The 27,323-nt window shown below is 38.9% G+C and overlaps 1 protein-coding gene across 26 annotated transcripts in view; it reads right to left on the bottom strand.

The window, feature by feature from the left end:
• Window positions 1–27,323, bottom strand: part of KDM4C (lysine demethylase 4C) — a 446,017-nt gene that overhangs the window by 310,764 nt on the left and 107,930 nt on the right. For 25 of the 26 annotated variants that reach the window (XR_006291311.1, XR_006291312.1, XM_043547717.1 and 22 more), the window contains 2 exons: window positions 25,758–25,861; window positions 21,042–21,179 (listed from right to left, as the gene is read on the bottom strand). Coding sequence is in view for 24 of the 26 variants with exons in the window: in XM_043547717.1 (XP_043403652.1) it covers window positions 21,042–21,179; window positions 25,758–25,861 (242 nt within the window). In the remaining 2 variants the exon portion in view is untranslated. Of the gene's footprint in view, window positions 1–18,995; window positions 20,782–21,041; window positions 21,180–25,757; window positions 25,862–27,323 lie in introns of those variants that run through there. The other variant, XM_043547721.1, reaches the window with a different exon arrangement.

The following is a 27,323-nucleotide window of genomic DNA, read 5'->3' as shown; positions in this document are numbered from 1 at the left end:
CTTTAGTCACACATTCCACTCCATTTTATCAGAATTACTCAAACTGTACAACACAGACTGCTCTTTATATATTCTTCCACATAATTCTAGGTTCAAAATTAAGAAGTTCTGTTCATTACTGATATTTTTTAAGTTTAAATGAGGGTACACGTAGAGAATAAATTTTACACTAAAGTCTCCGATGCTTGAGGAATACTTTTAGGTTAAAAATATTTTCTTTGGATTTGTGAGATTTTTAGGAAATGGAGTTTAGCTCATTGAATGGCCCATGTACCTAATTTTTGTATATACTCTATAAAAGTATGTCCTTTTGACTGAAATCAGCTACCCTGAATGTCTGAGACTCTTTGCTAGCCAGTATGAGCTACACTACTAATCGAAGACAGTTGTCTGGAACCCATTTTCAATAGGACAGCCGATATGCAAATAGGTGCTCTTTGCCCTCCTATCCCCTGTTCAGACTCCTTGGTGGGCTCTGAGAGACTTCACGGAAAGAGATACTTTGCGCTGAGAGTAACTATCTGCATTTGATTTGGCCTTCTGTAACACACACACACACACCCTTCATCCCCAATTCATGGATATTTAAAGTTTCTGGTCAACATTACCTCCTCACTCTCATATATTCTTCGGTGCTCTCTCAATGGGAGAGGGGCACTACAAACCAGCGGTCCTATAAGAGTGATACTCAGACCACAGTGGTTCAGGAACCAAATTAGCAATCAACATTACCCAAAAGAGTAGCGTGAATTCATCATTTTATTTATTATTTTATATATATTATTCTCACTGCAAGATGACTGATCAAGTATTATTTTATCAGCTAAAATTGGTTAACAGCATAGTGAAAGCATTCCGATTGGTTCATAACACAGACCGGTTAATAATTAAAACACACAGTGTTTTAATATCATGTGCTGCAAAGAGCTGCACAAAACACATTCAAGAGCCACTTGCAGCTCCCAAGCCTCAGTCTAAGTATCACTCTCCTAGAAGATCTGCTATCTTGAACCGTATCAGCTTGGTGAATCACTGCTCTCTCTCTCTCTCTCTCACTCACTCTCTGAGGTCAGTCTCAGCATTTCTGGCTTTATGCAGGGCAAAACAGAAAGGGAACAGTACCTATTATCATAATTCCCTAATGTGGAAGTTCCAGCTTTTGGCATAAATTAGTACAGGTTTAACTATTCTAAATGGACCAAAAAAATTACCTGGTTGCTTCCTTAGCAGCACATTCAGCAAGGCTTTGTATTATTGAGGATTATTCTTAGCCAATCACAGGTCAGTCAAGCTGCGCCTCATGCTCTGGCATCCCTGTTGATTGGTTGCCTATCAGATGTTCTGCATGAGGAATTGCATAGCACCAACTGTTGATAAGTAATGCAAACTAAGGAGTTACTGGCTATCCAGTTCCAGTCTCACTATCAGATTAAACAAAGCAGGAAATACATTTCATGATTTTTAGGTGAGAAAGGACCACAATGATCATCTAGCCTGACCTCCTGCATAAACAAATCCAAAAAGTTTCACCCAGTAAGTCCTGTATCAAGCCTGTAACTTCTAGCTGAAGTACGTCTTTTGGAAAGACGTCCAATCTTGATTTAAATGCTTCATTTAAATCAAGAGATTTAAAGAGAATCCAAATGTTGGTCCTCAGATTCCAAAACAAGAACATTTATAACATCCATAAGTAGAAGTGAGACCGACTTTATGAAGACATTATCAACAAGATAATCTTCTAGGGCAGGCCGGAGTGATCATTAAATTGTTCCTAACATAAAATGATCATCTGAATATTGTCTCTTAGCATTTAATAGGTTGGCTATTTTGCACCATATGAAATGCTCTTGTTTCTGGACCTCGAATTATGCAAACTATCGATTCTCACAAAGAAAAAACGGAGATCTTTTAATTTGGTCAAGACTGAAGTTTCACCATTTCTGCAGCAAAACTGGTGAAATTCCTAAAGGAATAAACCATAAACTTTCACAAATGCACTCCAAGCAACACATACTTTTTTTTGGCAAAAAAAAGTAAATGTTTCCAAAGCACCAACAGTTTTTCCTTTTCTACTACCTTTTATTTTCAAGAAATACTGGAAATTTTGAAGCAAAATATTCTGCTTTTTACAGCAATACAAACAAATGATTTTCCACATTATTTTCTACTTTGACTTTTCCTGTCATTTCATGGCAATTTCTGACCATGCAGGATGTACTGAAGAACTAAAAAAAAACTTTGATGTAAACACTATTTTCTCCACTAACACAGAGCGAAAGCAAAGTTCAGCTGTCCTTCATTAATACATCAGGGTGAAAAATGTGATTAGCACTACTCAGTTTTACACAGTAGATACATTTGTACACTGCCTTTCTTTTGAGTCCTCTCTAACTTTACTCAGTCTACTGCTAATTGAAAATTGTTTTGTAATTTCAGCCAAGTGTTTCCCCTAAGAAAAATGACTGAATTCTCCTATTTTTATAAATCACTTTCTTAACATTAAAATTCTGTTTGCCATCTGAGTTATTTTTTAGTGATACTGAAACTACCTTTTAACACTTCCCTTGACATACTATTTCTGATCATTTCTGTTGCTTACATATTGGTAATGAAAATAATTTTAATGGAAAAGACATCTCCCCTTAGAGAAAAAAAAAGGAAAAGGAAATGAAACAGAGATATCTGATATCAGGAGACCATAGAAAAAGGTAGCATTAAATTTCCAGTCGAGAAAAGCACTTAAGCATGTGTGTAACTTTAAGCACCTAAGTATTCCAATCAAAATCAATGATTCAAAAACAACAAAGGATATAATTTTTGAGGAGAAAAACCCATCAAGTTTTAAGAACCCACATTCATTCATGTGGGTTAGGACTTTTGTTGTTAGTCTTTATCTGAGTGAAGTAAATGGGCTTACTCACATGCTTAAAGTTATACATCCTTAAGTGCTTTGCTCAATCATAACTGCGTGACCAGAATTCTGAACTCTTTGAGGTAAAGGAATAAAACACATTCTAACTCATGTACACAAATGTGCCACCTTTCAATAGCATGCTAATTTTTTTGTTTTTTCAGATTTATATCATTCCAAATTGACTATGCTATAAAACAAGTCAAGCTTAAAGTTTGATGCTTGTAGTTATGAATAAGGGAATTTTTTCCATGGTTAAAAAAAATTAAAAGGGCTTTATGATTCTTGTTCAAACCCCTTTGCCCTTCAACCCCAAACAATTTGCTTCTCTGTTATTTCAAGCATGGAAAAATTTGCTATAATTTGAAGAATTATGAACTATAAAGTAGAAAGAAGAGATAAAATGGAAACTGGAACTTAATCTTGCACCTGAAGCTTCTTTCAGATACACCAGTTTTACGTTGGTACAACTCCAGTGACTCCAAAGGATTTAGTTAGTTCAGATTCACAGTAGTATAAATGAGAAGCAATTCAATCATCTGGACTAAAGTATTCATTGTACATTAACATTATCAGATAAAAAAACAGAACCCCATTTCTCCCAATAGACCAGAAGGCTTGTGTTTATTTTAAGGGTGTGAGGGGATTTGTAATGCAATGAGGACTAAAGACTATTCAAAAATCCTGATCATACAAAAATGAGAAGAGATTTTTTGAATAAATTAGTGATTTTTTTTTTATAGGCAGAGCGGGAGCACACCTTACAGTTAAGGTTGCCTGACACTTTCCACTATAAGATCCTGATTTCAGTTCCTTATAACTTTGCCAAACTTTAGCTCTTCCAGCTGAAACTTCTCATGGCAGGTGTCTGCCTGATGCTGAAGTTTTGGAGGTTTTTTTGTCTGTTTGTTTTTTGTGGGGAGTGAAAGTTTCAGCTAAAAGAACTCACCTGTTTTGTAGAACAAGAGCAGGTGAAAATACTTTGTTTTGCTCATGTTAAAAAATTTTTTTACAGCATTTGGTTGAGAAGCTCTAAAGCCTCCATGCTCTAGAGCAATGGCTTGGTATTTGGCAGAGATTCACCTTGGGTGCATTTTGCTTTGCCAATTTATTAGCCTCAAAAAAATCTGTTTGTTCATGCTCAGTAGAGATTTGTTAGAGTTTGACAGCTAACTTCTCCACAGATGCTGTCCGAACTGGGCATGCTCCAGCCCAGGGCTGTAGGGGTGAGCAGAACGTTCCTTACAATTACTCTTCCAGGCAGGAAAGGGTGCCGTGGCATCAGTCCCATGAACTGAGAGCACGGAGACTCTCTCATCTGTGCTTTCAGTGCTCCCCCAGCTGGTCCACAGACAGCAAGAAAGAGAAGGAAGCAGCAGTCTAGATAGTGTGCAGAGAGATGGGAAATTCGGGGGAACATGGACTTGAGTTCCTCGGAGGTTGGGAGGAACAGAAGAGGAGGGCACCTGTAGCCAAAGCTGAAGATGGTGGAAAGAAGCAAAATGGGAGGGGGCAAAACCTGGGCTGTGGGAGGTTGGACAAGAGCAGAGAGGGATGGGGGCAGTGATTGGATGGTTGCAGAGGATTTCAGTAGAGAAGGAGAGTGAATGGGAGGAGAGAGTGATAGAGACAGGAGGTAGGTTTGGAGAGGATAGGCACAAAGAGCAATTGAGGTCTTCAGGAGGCACAGAGGCATAACAGTCCCCATGGACATGGAGTCCTCTAACACGGAGTCTCTAACATTCCTCTGCTGTCAGAAAATTCCTGGTGAGCCCATGGCAAAGTGTGTGTCTCATTTTCCTCTAGTGTGTCTAGTGAACAAAAATAAGAAAAAAGAAAAGGAGTACTTGTGGCACCTTAGAGACTAACCAATTTATTTGAGCATAAGCTTTCATGAGCCACAGCTCACTTCATCGGATGCATACTGTGGAAAGTGTAGAAGATTTTTTATACACACAAAGCATGAAAAAATACCTCCCCCCACCCCACTCTCCTGCTGGTAATAGCTTATCTAAAGTGACCACTCTCCTTACAATGTGTATGATAATCAAGGTGGGCCATTTCCAGCACAAATCCAGAGTTTAACAAGAACGTCTGGGGGGGGGGGGTAGGAAAAAACAAGGGGAAATAGGTTATCTTGCATAATGACTTAGCCACTCCCAGTCTCTATTCAAGCCTAAGTTAATTGTATCCAATTTGCAAATGAATTCCAATTCAGCAGTCTCTCGCTGGAGTCTGGATTTGAAGTTTTTTTGTTGTAATATCGCAACTTTCATGTCTGTAATCGCGTGACCAGAGAGATTGAAGTGTTCTCCGACTGGTTTATGAATGTTATAATTCTTGACATCTGATTTGTGTCCATTTATTCTTTTACATAGAGACTGTCCAGTTTGACCAATGTACATGGCAGAGGGGCATTGCTGGCACATGATGGCATATATCACATTGGTGGATGTGCAGGTGAACGAGCCTCTGATAGTGTGGCTGATGTTATTAGGCCCTGTGATGGTGTCCCCTGAATAGATATGTGGGCACAGTTGGCAACGGGCTTTGTTGCAAGGATAGGTTCCTGGGTTAGTGGTTCTGTTGTGTGGTATGTGGTTGCTGGTGAGTATTTACTTCAGGTTGGGGGGCTGTCTGTAGGCAAGGACTGGCCTGTCTCCCAAGATTTGTGAGAGTGTTGGGTCATCCTTTAGGATAGGTTGTAGATCCTTAATAATGCGTTATTAATAATTGCTGCATTATTAAGGATCTACAACTAAGGATCTACAACTAAGCTATTACCAGCAAGAGAGTGGGGTGGGGGGAGGTATTTTTTCATACTTTGTGTGTATAAAAAGATCTTCTACACTTTCCACAGTATGCATCTGATGAAGTGAGCTGTAGCTCACGAAAGCTCATGCTCAAATAAATTGGTTAGTCTCTAAGGTGCCACAAGTACTCCTTTTCTTTTTGCTATTTCCCCTTCTTTTTTCCTACCCCCCCCCAGACATTCTTGTTAAACTCTGGATTTGTGCTCGAAATGGCCCACCTTGATTATCATACACATTGTAAGGAGAGTGGTCACTTTAGATAAGCTATTACCAGCAGGAGAGTGGGGTGGGGGGGAGGTATTTTTTCATGCTTTGTGTGTATAAAAAGATCTTCTACACTTTCCACAGTATGCATCCGATGAAGTGAGCTGTGGCTCACGAAAGCTTATGCTCAAATAAATTGGTTAGTCTCTAAGGTGCCACAAGTACTCCTTTTCTTTTTGCGAATACAGACTAACACGGCTGTTACTCTGAAAAAAATAAGAAAAGCAGCCTACTCCTACTACCAATTACTGAGTTAGCTCAAGTGACAGATGTCTATACTATGAATCTAAAGATCTGAACTCTGCCGATGACTGAAGTTGAGGGTTTGGTCAACATGGTTCCACATGATGGGAATTTCTAGTTTTTCGGGGGGTGGGGGTCAGGTTTTTTGGTTTGTTTTGGGGATTTTTTTTTTTAATATAATTAGGAAATCAGAACCAAAAAAAGTTAGAAGAACATTAAGATTGCAAACTCCATTTTTGTCCTTTAGAACAGATGACCACATAATAGAAGTGATTAACATGGAGTAACTCTAACAGGGATGGAAATTTCTGCAACCCTTAAGATAGGAGAATGTAGTAAATAGGTATTAAAACAACTTTCACTCCAAAGCAAATGGATGTAGATATACACTCTAATTGCACTGTCATACCTTTTTTGCTGAGTTCAAATAAATTTATCAAAGAAGAATTTTTGGAGCTCTAATTCTATTTCTTTGAAAAATAGTAGGCTATGAAGAATATCTCTTTACAGCTGTGACATTAATGTATGGAGAAAAGACCAATCATTCAAAATAGTTTCTCTCAACGAAGTCAAGGATAACTACAATTTACATGCTGTAGGAGTGGAAGTAGAGAAAAATTACATTGATTTTTCCCAACATTTCATACAAATGGTATTCTGAAAAGACAAGTTTATTGCAAACTATTGACTTATTGTAAGAAAAAAACTCTATTCTTTGCTTAGTACTGCCATAAAACAATAGCTCCTGAAAGTCTGTTAGTTTTGCACAAAATCTGTCACCTCAGTGCATTTGTTACATCGATAAATGAAACTTCCACAGTATTTTACACCAACTAAAAAAAAACAACAACAAAACCCAGATTCTATCACTTCTGCTCATTCATACTTCCGTGAATGTACTCCAAAATGTAAAATCCACTTTCAAGAGTATACTATCTCATTATTTCTTATTCAGATTTACACACAAAAAAATTCTGTATTTTATAAAGGCATATGTTAATGTTTCCCTTCATAAGCCTCTTTAAGGAATTAAACCACGAATGGCAGTGACAAGCAAGACAGATCATCCCAAACGAGTGCAGATAAAACATTTATATCACACCATTCCGTCATGTATGCTGTATATACCACATATGTTAGAGAAAATCTATTTTGGAAATCTATGGTGTTTTAAAAAAAATTATGGAGACTATTTTCTTTAAATCCCTCGATTTATAAAGACAAGTGCCTTAGTTATCATGAGCTAAACTATACAGGAACCAGAGGGAGCCATAAAATCACATATAAATGACCTAAAATAGCTTTTTTGTACCTAAAACTATAATAATTTTCAAGTCCAATATACCAAGCCATTCCAGAGCTAGAAGTGAGTGAAGTGTGTCCCATTGGGAAATTGGCCGTCTCCACTTTTCAGTGGTATAACACTCCTGTTTCTAGCCCTGCAGGGTGACAAGGTAACAGACTTTAAAGTCATGATATTTGTATATAGAGAAAATCTCCAGTCTTACCCATCATGGGCCTTGGACAGGTGCAAATTTTGGAAGGAAATCCAAGTTTGTGGTGAGGATGAAAAAGGGAAGGTGGATTAGAAAGCAGACAGCAGTGGAGGTGGTCAAAGGTGCATGATAAATTAATCACTCACCAGTGTATCATAGAAATATCACTTTCACTTATCATATACATGTGCATTCCCATGTTCATGCATAAAATCAGGCTAAATTATGTACAATTAGATGAGCAATCCAGCAATGCTAGCTCTTTTCACTTTCCCACCTTTCTTTACTTTTATATATAGGGTATTTATTTGAATATATGGTGTAAAAACATTTATTTGACTGTTCCCTATGTACAGAGTCACATTTTTATTTCTAGGATCAGTTCTTACAATAAAAACAGGTGCGTTTATTTCAGTATGTAGATATCCACAACTATGGATGAGTCCACATGGTGTTTCCTTAAACTAGGCAGGCATAATACTTTTCACTCACTCATACTTACTTTCTCAATTTTTTTCAAACCTAAGCTACCCATATTTTTATTCAAATTGTGGGAGAGTGGAGAGGAGGTTATATTACATAATTGTTTTGTACGGACCAGCACTGTTCTGATGTAGAAATGACAAAGAAATGTTTAATGTGTTACCTGTGAAAGGAACCCCATGAAAGGAACCTTCCCACCATTTCACACTGTCCATCAGGAAGTCAGCTATCCCAAAGTACTGCTTAGCTGTCACATGGAGAGAGAAAGGGGACTGGAGACCTTACTACAATATCTCCATCCCTGCTCAACTTGCTTTAGATAGCAGAAAAAGTGAAGGTACTTTTCAATGCTAATCCTGAATTAAGAAGATACAGCAACAGCACTTCCTGCGTAACTGTTAGGCAACCAATGTAAGCCATTAATTTCAATGTTTCCTGCTTGAAATTCTGCACTTAGCTGTCCTATGACACACAGCTGATGCACACATATGATGTTTTAGCTGCAGGCACTTATGAGCAAGCACAATATCAAGTTAGCATAAGGTGGCATGCTAGTTTCACTAAAACACAGTTGCCCCCATAGTAGGGTTAAATACTATGTATATTTTTTTGCTCTGTGCCAGCAATGCAACATTAGTGCCAGCTAACCATATATTCGTGGAAACATTATTCATTCTAAGGCAAAATACCTAAATACTGCCATAGAGGAATGCATGGGGGCTCCCTAGAGCCTTCCCCATGTCAGTGGCTCCTGAATCTTCATCATGTTCCACAGAAACCAAGTCACCGAGTCATACAGAGCCTAGCTCTGATTTTTGGAAAAGTGGACATCTTAAATTGCATAAATCCTAAATTATCCCTGACACCACTGTTATGAGTATTAGATGTACCAAGATCCAGCACCAAACCAAAAAAAAAAAAACAAAAACAAAAACTAAACAAGAAAGAAAAGTTACCTAGCTCAGATGTCTAACTATTCAAACTATAAAAAGTAGATGACAGATTAATCATTCATGAACCTGCTTCAGTAGAGAATATTGACCGTCAAATATTAGAACTGCATCAGTTTGGGTGATCTGTATGTAAAGTACTTTTTTTTTTTTTTTTTAAAAACTACACTGAACCATTGCATCTTTTGCCTTAATGTCACAGGATAAAAACTAATAATAATGTTAGGGCTGGAAAAATGCCTATTGTGTGGTAGTGACTACATTCTTTCTTTCCTCTCTTACAAATGTATGGATATATTTATCCACACATATACGTCTCTCAATTTATATAACATAATCATATAATATTTTGGATAGCGTATGCTAGATATGACTGTCCTCAAGACAATGATTTTTTTTACTCAATGAAAGCAGTACAGTAAATAACTTTTCTTCCCTTTGAGACACTCATAAGTGCTTGAGGCTGCTGCAACACAAAAACAAAAATATCTTCACAAATGTCTCCAAACAGTCAAGCTGAAAATCTAAGCCAAAGTTTCATTTAACAGCCTGTCAGTTTTTTGATGTGAAGCTAATGAATGCAGTGGCAAACAAATCCATCAAACCTAACATCAAAACAACTGCACTTCATCCCACCAAAGGGAAAAAATGAAATACAACCTGCAGGCCAGCCCTTTGATCCAACCTATCCACAGAAAGCAGGTCTCTAAACAGCTACTGCTGCAGAATATGCATGAGTAATGATGAACTTAATTTCAGGAAATGAAGGAATAGTATTTAAGGAGCCTGTGACTCCAGTAGAAAAGGTTTGCAGAGTTTTTCTTTGATGTGCTACAGTCAGTTAAAAAAAAATACAAAAGACCCCTACACTGACCCTTTCAACACATACTCAAAAGACACTAAATATAAAGATGAACTATAGCAACCTTAACATTTTTCCTCATGTTACTTTAAAACAAAGAAAAGTGATATGAAGTTTACACAAAACTATGTCAGAGTCAGGCTGTGTCTACTCTCCGGGGACTAGTCTGGCATACCTCTGTTGACGCAGCTAGGTCGGCATAACCCCGTAGTGCAGATGCAGCCTACAGCAACGAAAGGGGTTTTTCCATGATTGTAGGAACACCACCTTCTGGAACAAAGTTAGATACATCGATGGAAGCATTCTCCCATTGACACACCAACACCTACATGGGGGTTGGGCCAGCATAGCTATGTCAGTCAGGGTGTGGATTTTTAAACCCCTGACCAATGTAGCTATCTATATCTATGTCTACACCGTGAGCAAGGGGCAAGATTCCCAGCTCATGTACACGTACTCATGCTAGTTTTCACTTCTTTAGCACAAGTATAAATATGAACTTAATCACGGTAGCATGGGCAGTTTAGCTGTGCCAATTACATACCCGTTGATTTCAGGCAGGTTTGTGCATGCTGACATTGCCCATGCTACCATGGCCATACTGCTTTGTATACTCATGTTAGCTTGATGAGAACTAGCGCAAGTATGTATATGCAACCTGTAAATCACATCCCTAGCTCATAGTGTAGCTGAAGCCTATGTCGACCGAACTTTTAAGTGTAAAGCACACTTTCTTCAACAGTATGTTTTAAAGGAACAGGGAATTTTTGGGTAGGTGGATTGATGTAAGTTGAAATTAGGGTTTGTCCACCATGACGATGTCCCTTTATCTTCTTTTCATATCATTAGTAAAGTTCTTCCAATTCTTGTTTAAAGAGGGTTTAATGATTGAAAAGTGTGGAATTGACAGCCCTGGAAAATGGCATTATCTTTTCTCCCACTGAAGAGGTACAGCACAGCAGTAATAGTGCAAGTTCTCTCATGATACCCCACTGATGTGCCCTCACAGGATTTTGTAACACTCACTAAAAGAACCACAGACATTTATTGCAAGAACCAACTCCAGAACACAAAGGCAGGACTGACCTTCCAGTTATCCCCTAGGTAAGATCAACAACATAATGACAGGGAAGATAACTTACCACTAAGATAAGGATATGACACCATCTACTGGTGGAAGTACTGTCTATGACCGTGGTTCTCAACCTATTTACCATTGCGGGCCACATATGAAGCTCTCTATGGGTTATGTGGGCCACATCCACAGAATATGTGTGGCCGTGAGGATGTCACATGGGCTGCAGCTGCATACTGAGAACCACAGGTTGAGAACCACGGGTCTACGCTAAACATTACCATTCCTATGCTCCTGTAATGTCTCTTCAAAACTGAAAAAAATGCTTTCAGGTTTGTTTCAGGTTGAAGAATGGGTGAGCGTCACCCAAATGACAACAGTTACATTTCCATGCTGATGAGTTGTGATGCAATTATATTATGGCATTTTTCAGAGTAGCAGCCGTGTTAGTCTGTATTCGCAAAAAGAAAAGGAGTACTTGTGGCACCCTCAAGACTAACAAATTTATTTGAGCATAAGCTTTCAAATGCATCCAAGGAAGTGAGCTGTAGATCACAAAAGCTTATGCTCAAATAAATTTGTTAGTCTCTAAGGTGCCAAAAGTACTCCTTTTCTATTATGGCATTTATTATAAGATCAAATGAGAACTGTAGAACAACCGTAAAAGAGAAAGTTCACATTAACAGAGAGACAGAGTTGTACTTTTAAAAAGCATAGTACACCTATAACTACCATGGGATAACACATCACAAAAGCTAGATATCTAGCTACATCTGTTCTTCCTATAAGGTGACAAGAAGCATTTCTGCCAATATGAAGGCATTAAAAATGGGAGTAAATTTTAAAGGACAACTTTCACGCTGGGGACAACCTTGAAAATAAAATCACACAGGATAGTCATCTGTTACATATTTTTACACTTCTCCTTCCCCCTTTCCTGATTAAAAAAGATTTAATTCAGCTAAGGTGTTTCTCTTTTACAGCCTACTCCAGCACCTCACTGCAAAGTCAGAATGTTGAATTTGTGCCAGCACAATCATTTTCATAGCAAAACACTGAGATCATAAATAAAGAAACTAGGTTCTCGCTTCTTGATTGAGGAGGAGGTGGTAGCATTCGGAAGTGACAGGAACAATTTTTTTTTTCAAAATACCTACTTCAATAGCAAAAGCAATGAAGAAAGGTACTGGCAAAGTATGCTGTTTTCTTTCTTTAAAGTCATAAGTGTTTGACAGCACATTTATACACAGGCTATAATAACTATTATATAAATACTGTATGTTGATTTATTACCAAGTGTTTTCTTCCCTCAAAACACTTATTTTCCACGTTTGGTTCAGAAATGCTCAAATCCACCATTTTGGAATTAATTCATTTGCACTTTGGCTGTGTTCAAATATAATTTTTAAACAGTAAACTAAGCTTCAAAGGTGGCTGCAGGCCCTTGCTCTCAGGAAGAGGAAATTTCCAAGATAAGATCTATGAGTATCTCCAGCTGGGAATTTAAAATAGGTATTTTGTTTTCTTAAAAACAATTTATGTTCCAGATATGCTCTTTAAAAAAAAGCCACCATCACTAAGAGCCAAAATGAGACCAGATGTAAGACGACGAATCTCCACTGAAGCCAATGACCCTATATTTCTCTTTTTCAATAGCTCTGATCCATTCCATCACAGGCATGCACCGGCCCCAGTTTCAAATTACCGTTATATGGGATTTCACACTTAAGCACTCAGTCCTGCAAACACACTAATCACATGAGTAGTCCCATTGGCTTCACTGTTTGCAGGATTGGGCCCTAAGGAAGGACCATGACAAACCCTTGCATTTTACACATATTTATTATTATTATTTTTTGTACTATAGTGACAACTGAAGGTCCCACTCAAATTGGGTTCCCACTGTGCTATAAAATAGGAAGAGATCATCCTGCCGCAAGGACTATATAATTTAAATAGACTAGATAGAGGAGGGGTAAGGGAAAGGGATGCACCAAGCAGCATGATATGGGTAATGGTTGGCAAATGTCATGTTTTCTCCACCTTTGGGGGGGAGGGGTTGGTGGTGGAGATATTGATTTGGGAAGTTGAGGGTATGGAATGACAGAGGAAAGGGTTGAGAAGAGATGAAGAGGTGCATGGAGGCCATGGAGAATGAAGTTGCAGTGGAAGGACAGTGGAGGAGGAGATTGGAGTAAACAGCGGAGAAGAAAAAATGTCCAAACTGAAGGAAGGAAAGTCTGATGAAATCACCTGTATTCAGAAGCAATACGACAAAGGTTTTTACTCTCCACCTCTCTCTGCTCTTGCCAGGGAGAAGGCCAGAGTCCTTTTATCCTGGGACTGGCTCTGTCCTGCAACCTTTCTTCTATCTTAGCCCATGTGGTTGAGTTAAGGAGGAGCTACACGGAACCTTTTCTCCTTAAGAGTGTCCTCCCTGCAGGGTCTAGAGAGTTCCAAGCTTAGCTCACCTGCCAACCCCCCTGGCTCTGCAAACAGGAAAAAGAAAGGGAAAGAGTTTCTTTGTTCCTGGGCTCGTTTTTCAATTAACAACACTAATAAACAGCAGTGACGAGAAAAGCAATGTAGAGAAAATACATCAGTGGATAAAAGTACACAATCTTGTTTTGAACTTTTTTTCAGTCTGCTTCTAAACTCTAGCACCTCAGTATGACAGGTAGCATTTACTGGTCCTCTCCATGAGTATTTTCATTTGGAGAGAAGGTGGAAATCATGACTGATTCTCCAGATTTTAGCATATCACCTAATCACCTTTCCATTACAATTAAATGGATGATGCATTTTTCTGGGTAAATTTTACATAATTTCCTAAAGCACATTCACACAAAGAAAATGAAAGGACTCCACCTAAATTTTTTTTTAATGAGGGCAACCATGGAATTCACTCTAAAAGTCAATTAATTCTGATAAAAATGTCCATTTTTCAATACATTATTTAATGGGGAAGTAATACGGAAAAAATGATGGGATCAATACAAGCCAAGACAGCTTCTTATAAATATATTTCAGTAACATACTATCAGTGCCAGATCATCATACAAACTCCCGAATCAGCCTTACTGCAAGACAAGTCAAACTACAGTATGTAATTCCAGAAGATGTCACTCAATTTGCCATCTGAGCTCTTTCTGTTTAATTCCAAGTTATCCTTTCATACCCAAGGTCACATGAGTAACATGACAGCTCAAAAACTAATACACAGAAAGGGTTATAAAAATGCTAACATGTCCAGAGGTGAGTGCAACTAACACTGACAGGCGCACAAGAGAATCATGAATGAATTATATAGATAAGGTTCTCAAATACCACAGTGATGAGCATGGAATAAATACTTAAATAGGTAAAAGGTGTTTTAAGTAATTGTTTTCCACAACAGTCCTGAAAATAGCTGCCTATAATTAATAACTGTTTTGGGGAAAAGCAATCCCTCACTTGCAGGAGTCAGAAAAAAATTCAAATATCTTTAAACTGTGATAAATAAGGAAAACCAAAATATGTGATGGTGAAGACTGCAAAAGGTTTGAATGTTAGTTGACTGCATATGGATTACCTAGAATTGTTTCCCCCGCACAGCTACATATCATTAAATCTTGGCTAAAGAGAGACACACAAATTCATTCTTGGATTAAAGTGAATATCTTTTATCCAATCACTCCAGAAGGGATTTTATTTTGTAGAATACAAAAAAATTAATCAAAATGGTGTGTAAACATTTATATTCAGCAACTTTAACACTTGAACATTGCCCCTACTTCAGCACACAAGTTGCCTACTCAGCACAAATTAAAGTAGATCCCAGCAAAACATACAAACTAATTGACACTGGTTCATCTGTTTTACCAACATTAACAAAATGCACTGGAGTATGATAGCTTAAAATGTTGTTTGCAGAACAGCAAGGAGTTCCAGCCTACTCAGATAAACGTAAGCTCCATTAGGTAAATAATAAGACATTAGTCAGAAGAAATGTCCCATCTGCCTTCTTTCATACCCTTTAAATTTTGGTATAAATAAATTAAATTCCAGAAACTGAAGCTATAGGATGACTATTAGTAATACTTAAAATGTATGGTACACCTCTCATCTTCACAGCACATTACAAACATAACTAACTAACCTACGTGACCTGCCATGAGATAAATACAGTAAGTTTTATCTAATCTTAGGGTTTTCTCTAGCTCCTGTCACTATAGTATCTGAACACTTAAACCCATTTCACAGACAGCCTGCTCCCCTCACACTCCTCCAAGCACCATCAAGATGGATGCCAGGCCCACTTCCAACTCTGGCATCTTTCTCTCCTCCCAGAGGATCAGTGGGGAGAGGTTAATGTGGTTTCTGTCTTCTCTCTTCTAGGGCAGGGGGAGGTTTGGAATGCTCCACCCTTTTCTCTATCTCTATCTATTTTCCTTTATCCCCTTTAACCATCTTCTCTGTCCCCTGTCCAAATCTGTGCACTCTACCATGTGTCAACTGTGCCCCTCAAACCACTTGTCTCTCTTACCTGTGCCAGACCCCATGCCTGTCTCCACAGATATTACCACTCTGTTCATTGCACTGAGACTACAGTAGAAAGAAGTACCTGAGACAGCAAAGGGTGCAGCCTCTCCACCTGGCCTCCTGCCTTCTCACATGCAGCCCTCATGCAGCACTACAGCCTTTGGGAAAGAGGTGCAGCTACCATATTCCCCAGGACTTTAGTAAAGACAGCCCCAGCTAAAACAGGGTTGTTGGAGGTAGGTGTACATATGGGGAAACTGAGACAGTGAGTTCAGGGATTTCCCCAAGGCCACAGAATGAGTCCGTTTCAGAGCAAGAACTGGAATTCAGGAGTTTGTCTCCTCTAGTTCTGTGTTCAAAACATGCCTCCCTCTTTAAAGGCATGACCCATTTAAAACTGCAATTTATGTAGGCAATTTATTTCATTGGGCCCTCAACCTCATGGCATTTTCTTTAGGACAATAGTACTGTTCTTTAACTTTAGTATTTACTGTAGCATCAATAAAAAAAACTGTATGCTATTACATATCTAACTATTCTTCAGACAAAAAAGAGAGGAAGGCTGTAGCTCATTTGCTGGTTTTTCTGTTTCATTTTGGGTTTTTTAGAGGGGAAGTGGCATAGACAATAATATAGCTGTAAGTAACTCAGAACTGCCTTCTTGGGAAAATAATCAGTCTTCAGTACACAAAAACCTTGCAGGCGAACAATACATTCTACTGACCTAGATTACTGCATTTCACTTACACCAGAAAGGCATCTCCAATATAATACATATTAAAGCAAAAAATGTAACAGTAGTCTGAAAATTGTATTTAGATCTAAAACTTTTTTCCCCAATTAAAAATCATGCACGTATCATGTACAGACAGAGAAGAAGCAACAGATTAAACTTCAACATCAGTGAGCCATGCCAGCCTGGAGAACCATAAATTGCAACATAGAACTGTGTGGCTTGTTTTATTAAATGCTATACTAATATTATAATAGTGGTTATAACCTACTAACATGACAATAGCCTTCTGAAGCAGAGAGGATTTCTTATCCTTTTTAAATGAATTGACATTTTTGGAAAATTTGTCTGGAGTTCCAGTACAAGCAACTATAGATTTTCCCCTGTTTTCCATTTCCTGCCTAACAGAAGACCAAGAAACAGTATTTTTCAGTTTGCAAAAGCTCTGGTATTTCATGCATGCTTTAAAACTGTTATACAAATATAATGCAAAAACAGTTAACAACATGTACTGTTTTCTCTATTTTTATTTATATAAGAACATAAGAATGGCCACACAGGGTCTTCTGACAGTGGACAGTGCCAGATGCTACAGAGGGAATGAAGCAAAGACGACAACAAATCAAGAGATCCATCCTCTGTCATCTAGTTCCAGCTTCTGGCAGTCCGAGGTTTAGAGACACCTGGAGCAGGGGGTTGCTTCCCTAAGCACCTTGGCTAATAGCCATTGATGAACCTATCCACTATGAACTTATCTAATTCTTTTTTAAAACCATTTATACTTTTGGTCTTCACAACACATGGCAATGAGTTCCCCAGGTTGACTGTACATTGTGCAAATAAGTACTTTCTTATGTTTGTTTTAAACCTGCCGCCTATTAATTTCATTGAATGATCTCGGTTCTTGTGTTATGTGAAGGGGTAAATAACACTTCCCTATTCACTTTCTCCACACCAGTCATGATTTTATAGATTTCTATCATACCCACCCCACCCCCACGTACACTCATCTCTTTTCTAAGAAGAATAGTCCCAGTCTTTTTAATCTATCCATTCCGGAAGCTGTTCCAGACTCCTAAAATCATTTTTGTTGCCCTTCTCTGTACCTTTTCCAATTCTAATGTGTCTTTTTTGAGATGGGGCAACCAGAACTGCACACAGCATTCAAGGTGTGGGCAAACCAGAGATTTATATAGTGGTATTATATTCTCTCTCTTATTAACTATCCCTTTCCTAATGGTTCCTAAGGTTCGGTTAGCTTTTTTTTTTCTTTTTTTTTTTTTTTTTGACTGGAGCGGCACATTGAGCAGAACTTTTCTGAGAACTATCCATGACGACTCCAAAATTCCTTTCTTGAGTGATAACAGCTAATTTAGACCCCATCCATTTTTTAAACATAGTTGGAATTATTTTTCCCAATGTGTATTACTTTGCACTTATCAACACTGAATTTCATCTGCCATTTTGTTGTCCAGTTTTGTGAGATCCCTTTGTAACTCTTCGCAGTCAGCTTTGTACTTAACTATCTTGAGTAAATTTGTATCATCTGTAAATTTTACCTCACTGTATACCTCTTTTTCAAGATCATTTATGAATACATCCAACAGCACAGGTTTCAGTACAGATCCTTAGGAGATCCCACTATTTACCTCTTTACATTGTAAAAACTTACAATGTATTCCTACCCTTTGCTTCCTATCTTTTAATCAGTTACCAATCTATGAGAGGTCCTTCCCTCTTCCCTTTTTATTATTGGGTTTTCTGTTTTTGTAGCCTCTCTAATATCCCTGAGCATTTCACAATTACCGTCATGCTGCTATAGTTTTATTGTTCAAGCATGTAATTTCTATTCATAGAGACTTTATGGCACAGTTTGATTCATTTAAGATTTTTACTCTATGCTTTTTTTCACATACAGTGCCACTCCCCCACCAGCACACCCTACTCTGTCATTCCTATATATTTTGTACCGTGATATTACTGTGTCCCATTGATTATCATCATTCCACCAAATTTCTATGATACCTATTATATCAATATCCTCATTTAATACCAGGAGCTCAACTTCTCCCATCTTAGTATTAGTCTTCTAGCATTTGTATATGAACACTTAGAAAATCTGTCAATATTTAGTTGTCTCCCTTCATTGAATGGGACTCTTTTTCATTTGGCTGTTTCTCTTCAGTTACAACCTGTACTTCATCAACTTCTATCCTCTCCTCTTTACTAGGACAGAAAGTATCCCCTTTAATAAACGGTGTGCTCCTCTACACCTGTTTCCCACATGCCTTTGTTTCAAATATGATGACTTTAAATATCAGATATAACAGGTAAAATTGTAACTTGATATTTCCCTAATGTATCTTGTTTTACAATTAATATTGGAACATTAAAGCAGTAACATGCATTTCCTTAACATTCCATCAACTTGTATTTGTATCTTATTTGTATGGCATGAACAAATACCAACAAATGTCATTATTATAAATAATTATTTAATTGTTTTGTTTCCATTAGCTTTGAATAATTATGTAACTGCTGTTGAAAGGTGTGCAATACCCTGAGATATGTTTTATTTGGCTAATACTGCTTCCAAGTCTTTTTCCAGATTAATTAAAAAATGAAGCAAAATGTTCAACGAGCCAGGCTTTAATTCTGACATTTTTTATTATCTATAGTAAAACGAAGAGTGCAATTCATGACTGTGGCCTCTAGTCACAGGAACTGGGATTCACACTCAGCTACAATCCTTAAGATTTCTCTATAGCAGATATTCTTATTACTCTTGATTCAAATAGTATTTGGAAGATTTCAGACACTTTGAATTGATTACAAACACCCTGAAGCCATTTTACCTTCTTATACAATACATGAACATGGTATTACACCTTCAGTACATAGCATGGAAGTCACTGTATTTCAATGACTGTTTTTCCATGGACAAAGAATACTCAAAATGGACTGAATGAACCAAGACCTCCTAACCAAAAATTAGAACCAAATTCCGGACTAAGAGAGAGAAACTCCACTAACTTTTCAAAGGCTCAGCTTACCCCACATTTGAATTTGACCCCCCCAGAGTTATGTTAAACTCAAGTCTTCTACATGGTGGTTCATTTTACTATCTTTTGAACCACTGAGCTACTAAATATATAGATTCTTAAAAATCAGTATTAAAAATCAGGGCCTTATTAATTACCACCATGAATGTAAGTTTTGCATTAAAAGTGAAGACCTAGCTGAACATTTTAAATTCTTATTGATGTTTTTATTACTTTCATTACAGTAAATGTCTATGTATAGGCTACATGAAACAATGGATCATTTTCAGGCCTTTTACCTCTTGAAACCCACTCATCAATCTCATTCACAATTATAGTCAATAGTGCCTAAAATCAAGAAGTTCTGCTAATAGAAAATATTCTCAAGGTCTTCTTCCAATTCCAAGTATTTAACCCTGTACTCTTCCTGGATTACATTGTTGCAACCCCGCCTCCTCCCATGTTTGCTTTTGAAGTGAATTCACTTGTCATCTCATTAGCTAATGTAACACGTACACAATTTGTAGATGCTGCTGTTGTCAGTACAGAATATCTCAGTCTGGAAAGTGGCTCCACATTACATAGTTATCAAAGCTTCCTAAAAAATGCTCTTATAATCTATACTTTTTAATAGTGGAGAGATCATATAAAATACTGTACAACATTAATGACCTTTTGCTGAACAAAATACACACATTTGATTCAGTATATTACACAAGTGCTGTATGTGAACAGAATGTAAAATATATGCAACATATGCAAAATTTCAGACTAAAATAGTAGAAACAAGGTGGGAGAGGCAATATCTTTTATTGGACCAATTTCTGTTGGTCAGAGAGAGGCTTTTGAGCTACACTGCATAGCTCAAAAGTTTGTCTCTCTCACACAAACAGAACTTGGTCCAATAAAAGATATTACCTCTCCCACCTTGACTCTATAATATCCTTGATGTAGCTACAACACTATAGCTGCATAGACTAAAACAGTGACACGAAACTGCTTTTTTGTAAAATATATTAGTGATTCTAAATTATGAAACATTCCCACTCTGGGAGCATATTTAATTTATCACAAAATATTGCCAACATTTAAAAAAAACATTACAGATTAAAGTTTAATTTGCTCATTTAGTTCAGTCCTCTTATTGATCTTTGTCCTCTTTTGAACAGGCACATTACCCCTCAAGTCTGTGGCATGTTTTCCAAGATACATATAAAATTCTATAAGGGAGCAGAATCACTGTATGTGACTTGAATAAGGGGATTTCCAAGCTGCCTCCATGACTAAAATGCATAGGGTTTTAGAAGAACAGAAATAAATTCTGTCTCCCCCTTCTAAACATCAGTCTCGATTTATATGGCCTCATATAAACCTACATAAAAATATCTCCTGAAAAATAAAGATTATTAACATACAATATACACATTAAGTCATATATAAAATCCACTACAACAAATAATACATGTACTGCAAGTGTTATAACATGCTAGTAAATGCACAATATGGAATATTACTGCACTGACAGGATGATGTACAAGATGACTTAATTGTTCTTCTCCCTCTTCATCTTCTCTTTTTCCTAAGCTTATCATTAAGGAATAACCAAAGGAGACATTGAATTCAGGCATTATTTTTGTAGTATTACTTACCAATTTAGCTACTTTTCCATAATCAATCCATCTGATTGTGGCAAAGTTTGTTGATTCTGCGCAGTTGAAACCATGGTTAAATCCTGCATGGTATCCATATGGGAAGGTTATCATAAATTCCCCTGCCTCCTGTGTGATCTACATAAGAAAAAACCACAAATAACCTATTTAAAAAGACCTTCTCTTATTAAAGAAATGAAAATTATATTTGCTGATGTCAAAATAGATATTTGCACATGGCATCCAATTTGGATTAAATATAGGCAGACCTGAAGAGACATTACTGACTACATTTTGAAATAACAAACTTCTGGCCCATCAGTATCCCCACATTAGAGTAGGCCACAAATTCAGAAAGTGTTCACAAGGGAGCAAATCATGTTCCTCTTCTACAAAACCAGACGACCCCTATTAACAATACATGGGGGGGCAATGAGTAGAGAGCATAAGATTTGAAGTGGGAAGACAAGGCAGGGTGGCAGCCAGCAGGGGAGGGTGTGGGCCAAATATCTGCTGCTACCTTCCCCAATAGAGGGGGCATACTGTAATGGCTGGGAAGGCTACTTCATCCACAGGCCTTAAGTAGGTTTCAGAGTAACAGCCGTGTTAGTCTGTATTCGCAAAAAGAAAAGGAGTACTTGTGGCACCTTAGAGACTAACCAATTTATTTGAGCATAAGCTTTCATGAGCTACAGCTCACTTCACCTTAAGTAGCTTCTCTGGAATGGTGCCACAGATGCTCCATGTAATTGAGCTAGGTTAGAGGGGGATTTCTTTTCCCCTCCCTTTCCCATCCCCACACAACTTTTCAGTGCCTGACCCATTTAATGCTAATTAGGTTCCATAGGTGTCACTGACAACCTATTCTGAAGACAGTGGGACTATACATGTATAAATGAGGAGCTAATTTAGTTTTCACACCTTCTATTACTGAATAATACAAGAATAGGTGTCATTTCTTCAAAGTCTTTTTCAAGGAAGCAGAACCACACTTTTTGTGTAACATCACTACTACAACTTTACAATAACTAATAATGCTGAAGACTCTTTGCATTCTAAATGATGTAATGACTGCCCTAAACTTTGTGACATTAAAATCTCCTTCTTAACACTCCATTAACACTTATTTTACTGCGGGGTTTTGAAAGGATGTTGCTACAGCACACTACTACAACTCTACTCGGAGGGTGTGGGGAATGGCTTAGCATGGAAAGCCTCAGGTCTGGGAAACAGTACTCAAATAGCACTGGGCAGTGAAGCTTTAACACCACTTTATGCAGTAAACAAGGATTTATCCAAAGGATCACTTTTCCTTACAAAATACAATGAAGAGTGATTCAGTGGAAAGAGACAGCAGCCCAGTGATTCAGTAGATTAAGTTATAGCTAGGGAAAAAAACAATGACACCACAAAAGATACAACTATATTTTGTACAGTATAGTCATTTTCATATGAACAGTTAAAGTTGAATGCCAGATAGTGAACAGCAAGCAATATAACTAGAGGTCACACTACACCTCTGTAGAAATTTATATTACCTTTAATGTCTTAAGCTCTCAAGCATAATAATAACAGTTTTTGTATTTAATTTCCTCATTTGGACCCCACAAATACACAAAACTCTGTTCTCACAATCATATGAATGTCGTGTGTGCATTCTCTGTATGCAACAAGAAACCCAAAGGAATGGCACTCCAGATATTGGCATGTTCTTGACATCACCACCATATTTTGGGCCAGAATGGGCGGGGGGAGGGAGAATGAAAAAAGTCATACTTTATATACAAATATATAAACCATCTTATGGTTCCAGCACAAATGTGAAGCAATTGGATGCTTTATATATGCATAAGCATGTGTGTAAATATATAGCACACAAACACACACAGCGACTGTAATTGGAGTTTTCAGATCGTGTTGCAGGGATGTATAAGAAAGAACATTCTCAGTGCCAGCAATTCCCAAATTTATCTTGTCATGCACCCCCCCTACTGATGACAGTTTAGCAGGTGTTCTATTGCAATAAGCGGCAGTTCAGCTGTCACCTGGTAGGCGTAGGCTGGCTTATCAGTGTTCAGCACGTTTCCAGTTCTATCACAGCAAGCCACGAGAGATCACAGCCTGATTCTTTCTATTCACATTCTCACTGATTCCCATTAATTAAAACTGCACTCGGGTACAGGCTGCTTCTTCCTAGCAGTAGGTGACAGAACTAAATTTATTCCATTTAACTATTTCTAACACATTTTTAAAAATAGAAAATGAGAAAGTCCAAGACACTGAAATAAAGCAACCGACCTTATTGCTCTGGACTCGCCTACCTACGCCAAACACAAGCCTGACAATGTTAAAAACAAATCTGCCAGCAAGTTATTAAACTTTATGCTTCCACCATTCCCATATGCTGAAAAATATACTGCTTAAATTAATGTTCATTAAATCCAAAACAACAGATCTAAATTCCGTGATTTTATTTGACACATTAGTGATAAATTACAAGGGTATGAAAAGAATCAGTAGTTACATTATTTCTCTTGACCTCACTTAATAATATCCCATAAATCTAAACTGAATGAGATAGGAGGCCCTACATAGCCATACAGTCTAGAGCAGGGGTGGGCAAACTACGGCTCGCAGGCTGGATCCGGCCCCTCAGGGCTTTGGATCCGGCCCGTGGGATTGCCCCCCGTGGTACCGCAGGCCCCATGCCGCTCTCAGAAGAGGCCAGCACCACGTCCCTGGGGCCCCGGGGCGCAGAGGGCTCCGTGTGTTGCCTTTGCCTCCAGGCACCGCCCTCTGCAGCTCCCATTGGCTGGGAACGGGGAACCGTGGCCAATGGGAGCTTTGGGGGAGGGACCTGGAGGCGTGGCAAGGGCAGCACGCGGAGCCCTGTGCCCCCTCCTCCCCCAGGGGCCGCACAGGGAAGTGGTTCCGGACGCTTCCCAGAGCGGCACGGCGTGGGGCCAGGGCAGGCATGCAGGGAGCCTGCCCTGGCCCCGAGGGGCGCCGCTCTCACCCCGGAGCCGCTTTAGGTAAGCAGCACTGGGTCGGAGCCCGAACCCCTCCTGCACCCTGCCCCCCAAATTCCCTGCCCTAAGCCCCCTGTCTGCACCTCGCACCCCTCCTGCACCCCAATTCCCTGCCCTCAGCCCCGTCGCACCTGCACCCCTCCTGCATCCCAACCCCCTGCCCTGAGCCCCCTCAAATACCCCACATCCCTCCTTTGCCCCAATCCCTTGCCCTGAGCCTGTTCTTGCACACCGCACCCCCTCCCACACCCCGCACTCCCTCCTGCACCCCAACCCCCCTGCCCCGGCCCTGCATACAATTTCCCCTCCCAGATGTGGCCCTTGGCCCAAAAAGTCTGCCTACCCCTGATCTAGAGAGTGAAAAATTGAGCAGCTGAGCATATATACATATTCTGCTACCTATATGTAAATAAATCACATATGTGAAAATAGAGACAACAATCAAACAAAAAGTGATGGGCTTATTCTGCAAGTGGATTTTGTGTGAGAAAAATATACAGGCTTATTGTTGGACTCCTCTATACACTTTAGAAAAACGTAGAGGTGGGAAATCAAGAATCTATAAAATGATCATAACTGTATAATGATCAGAGGCTGCTAAATTTAAATATCAGACAAACAAATGTCCAAGGGGAGCTAAGTCAGGCTCACCAAGCTGCTGAATGAATCTTGGCATAAGTTGATGCCACTGTAAAAAAACAATACACTTTCACTGCCTCACACCCACATGAAGTACACACCTAGTCACAAGTAAAAAGGCTTTTAGGTAGAGAAGAGCTAGGATCATGGAAAGAAAAAATCAAGTGGAGAGGAGGATACACAGAGTATTTTAAATGTTTTTCAAGCAGCTAAGCACTTAATCCTTCTCAAACCCAAAAGGAGATTTTTTTTTAATCAAGCCAAAGTTCTTTTTTTCACTTCTCCTGCTTTATATAAAATGTTCATGCTGTATACCCTTTTTCACTCAGTCACTATCAACCAGCACAAAGCAAAAGAATAATATATGCACTAAATTTTGTAGAAAATAATCTGTCACCCAGAAAAGGAGCATCTGATTATTATTTTTTTCGGTATTTCTAACTACATCTACTAAGTTGCATTAAAAAGTTTCATAATAAATAAATTTTCAAACATTTATTCCATCGTGTATTTTCATCTGAAATTTATGATCACAAAATGCCAATAAAAATTATACTGCATTACATACAAAGAAAACAATAAAGCATGGTCCATATAAACATTTCTTTAAAAAGTTTGATCCCAACAAAACATGATCTATTACCACTATTTAAGAGAGGTATGAATTAATGTAGTAGCACCAATCTAAATAAATTTGTATTTACCAAATATCAAAATATATTACATAATGGACTGTTGATGGCTTCAAAAATTAAGATATTACTAAATGAGTTTGGAACATAAAAGGTTTTAATTTTTCCAAGCTGTTTCATATTAATATAATTATATTGCATTTCAACGGGATTTGGCAACCTAACTCCCCCTTAGGCTTCTTTGAAAATCCGCGACCAAACCAAGGAAACAACCCAACAGCCCAGAAGCTTGTTTTAACAACAGTAATTTGGAATCTGGGCCTGAATAAAAAGATACTGTTTTGCTTTGCCTTTGTAGCTACCCATATCTGGATACTACGCACAGAGGCACGTCATTAAAATAAATTCTACTGTACCTTGTCAAAAGGAATTCCATATTTTTTCAATATTGAGGGAGAAATCAGTGTCATCTTGTGACGAAGAAAAGCATCACACCCTTGAGAGCTGCTTGGGAAGAATCCTAATAAGACAAAATAAGCAACGTCAGTTTTCTTCAATTAAAACAAGAACAGGAAACTTTAACAGTATTTTGTTTAAAGCACAATAAACTATATAGTTGCATACTTTTGTTGAAATTCCTTTCTCATCATTGTCAATTAACGGCGATATCTACAGAAAAAACAAAGCTATATAAATTAGCCTGATTTTCAGATCTTATTTTTTGCTAGAATTTAGGTTTAAAATGAGAGAAAGAAATACTTCAATAATAATTTGGGCCTCACTTGTTGGATTTTATGTTTTTACAGTGTTTCCAGTTTATTGAGGGAAGACAATTACTCCAAGGAATTAAAATATTAAAATAAAATATTTTTCCATCTCAAACAAGTTGACGCATCATTTCTTGAATCTTCAAGTCTTACTCCCTGATGTTGCTTTGTTCAAGGCTAACCCTAATTTTTCAACTATATTTATATACAGCTTGGAGGTTATGGAAGCAGTAGTTCAAGCCATTTCTTTACCGTGATAATGGTTGATGCTCAATGGTTAGCTGAAGTGTTTCCTCCCAATCTGGCTGACAGCCAAGACTGAATATTTGTGCCACATGCCTCCCAATAGGGCAAATGTCATCAGCAAACAACTGATGTAATATGGTGGCTCAGCACATGACAATATTTTGTTTAAAAATTAAGGTTAATTCAAACCTCACCCCCAAATATGAAATGTAGATAGATCAGATAGCAACGTTGCGCTAGAGTGGGGGTGGGCAAACTATGGCCCGGAGGCCACATCCAGCCCTTCAGACATTTTAATCTGGCCCTCGAGCTCCCGCTGGAGAGCGGGGTGTGGGGCTTGCCCCGCTCCACGTGTTCCGGGGCTCTGCACGGCTCCCAGAAGCAAAGGCATGTCCCCCCTCTGGCTCTTATGCATTGGGGAAGCCAGGGGGCCCCACACATTCCCCCCACCCCAAGCACCATCCCCGTAGCTCCCATTGGCTGGGAACCACAGCCAACGGGAGCTGCAGGGGCGGCACCTGTGGACGGGGCAGCACAGAGCCGCCTGGTCGCACCTCCACGTAGGAGCCAGAAGAGGGACATGCTGCTGCTTCCGAGAGCTGCTTGAGGTAAGCGCTGCCCGGAGCCTGCACCCCTGACCCTTTCCTGTGCCCCAACCCCCATCCCTGATCCCCTTCCCACCCTCCGAACCCCTCAGTCCCAGCCCGGAGCACCCTCCTGCACCCCCAACCCCTCATCCTTAGCCCTGTCCCAGAGCCCACATCCCAAGTTGGAGCCCCCCCTCACACCCCAACCCCCTGCCCCAGCCAGGAGCCTCCTCCTGCATCCTGAACTCCTCATTTATGGCCCCACCCCAGAGCCCGCACCCCCACCAGACCCCTCACACCGTCCTGCACCCCAACCCCTAATTTCATGAACATTCATGGCCCGCCATACAATTTCCATACCCAGATGTGGCCCTTGGGCTAA

This window comes from Chelonia mydas, chromosome 5 (assembly GCF_015237465.2).
Source record: "Chelonia mydas isolate rCheMyd1 chromosome 5, rCheMyd1.pri.v2, whole genome shotgun sequence".
Classification (NCBI taxonomy): Eukaryota; Metazoa; Chordata; order Testudines; family Cheloniidae; genus Chelonia; species Chelonia mydas.
This window is presented reverse-complemented; position numbering and strand designations above follow the sequence as displayed.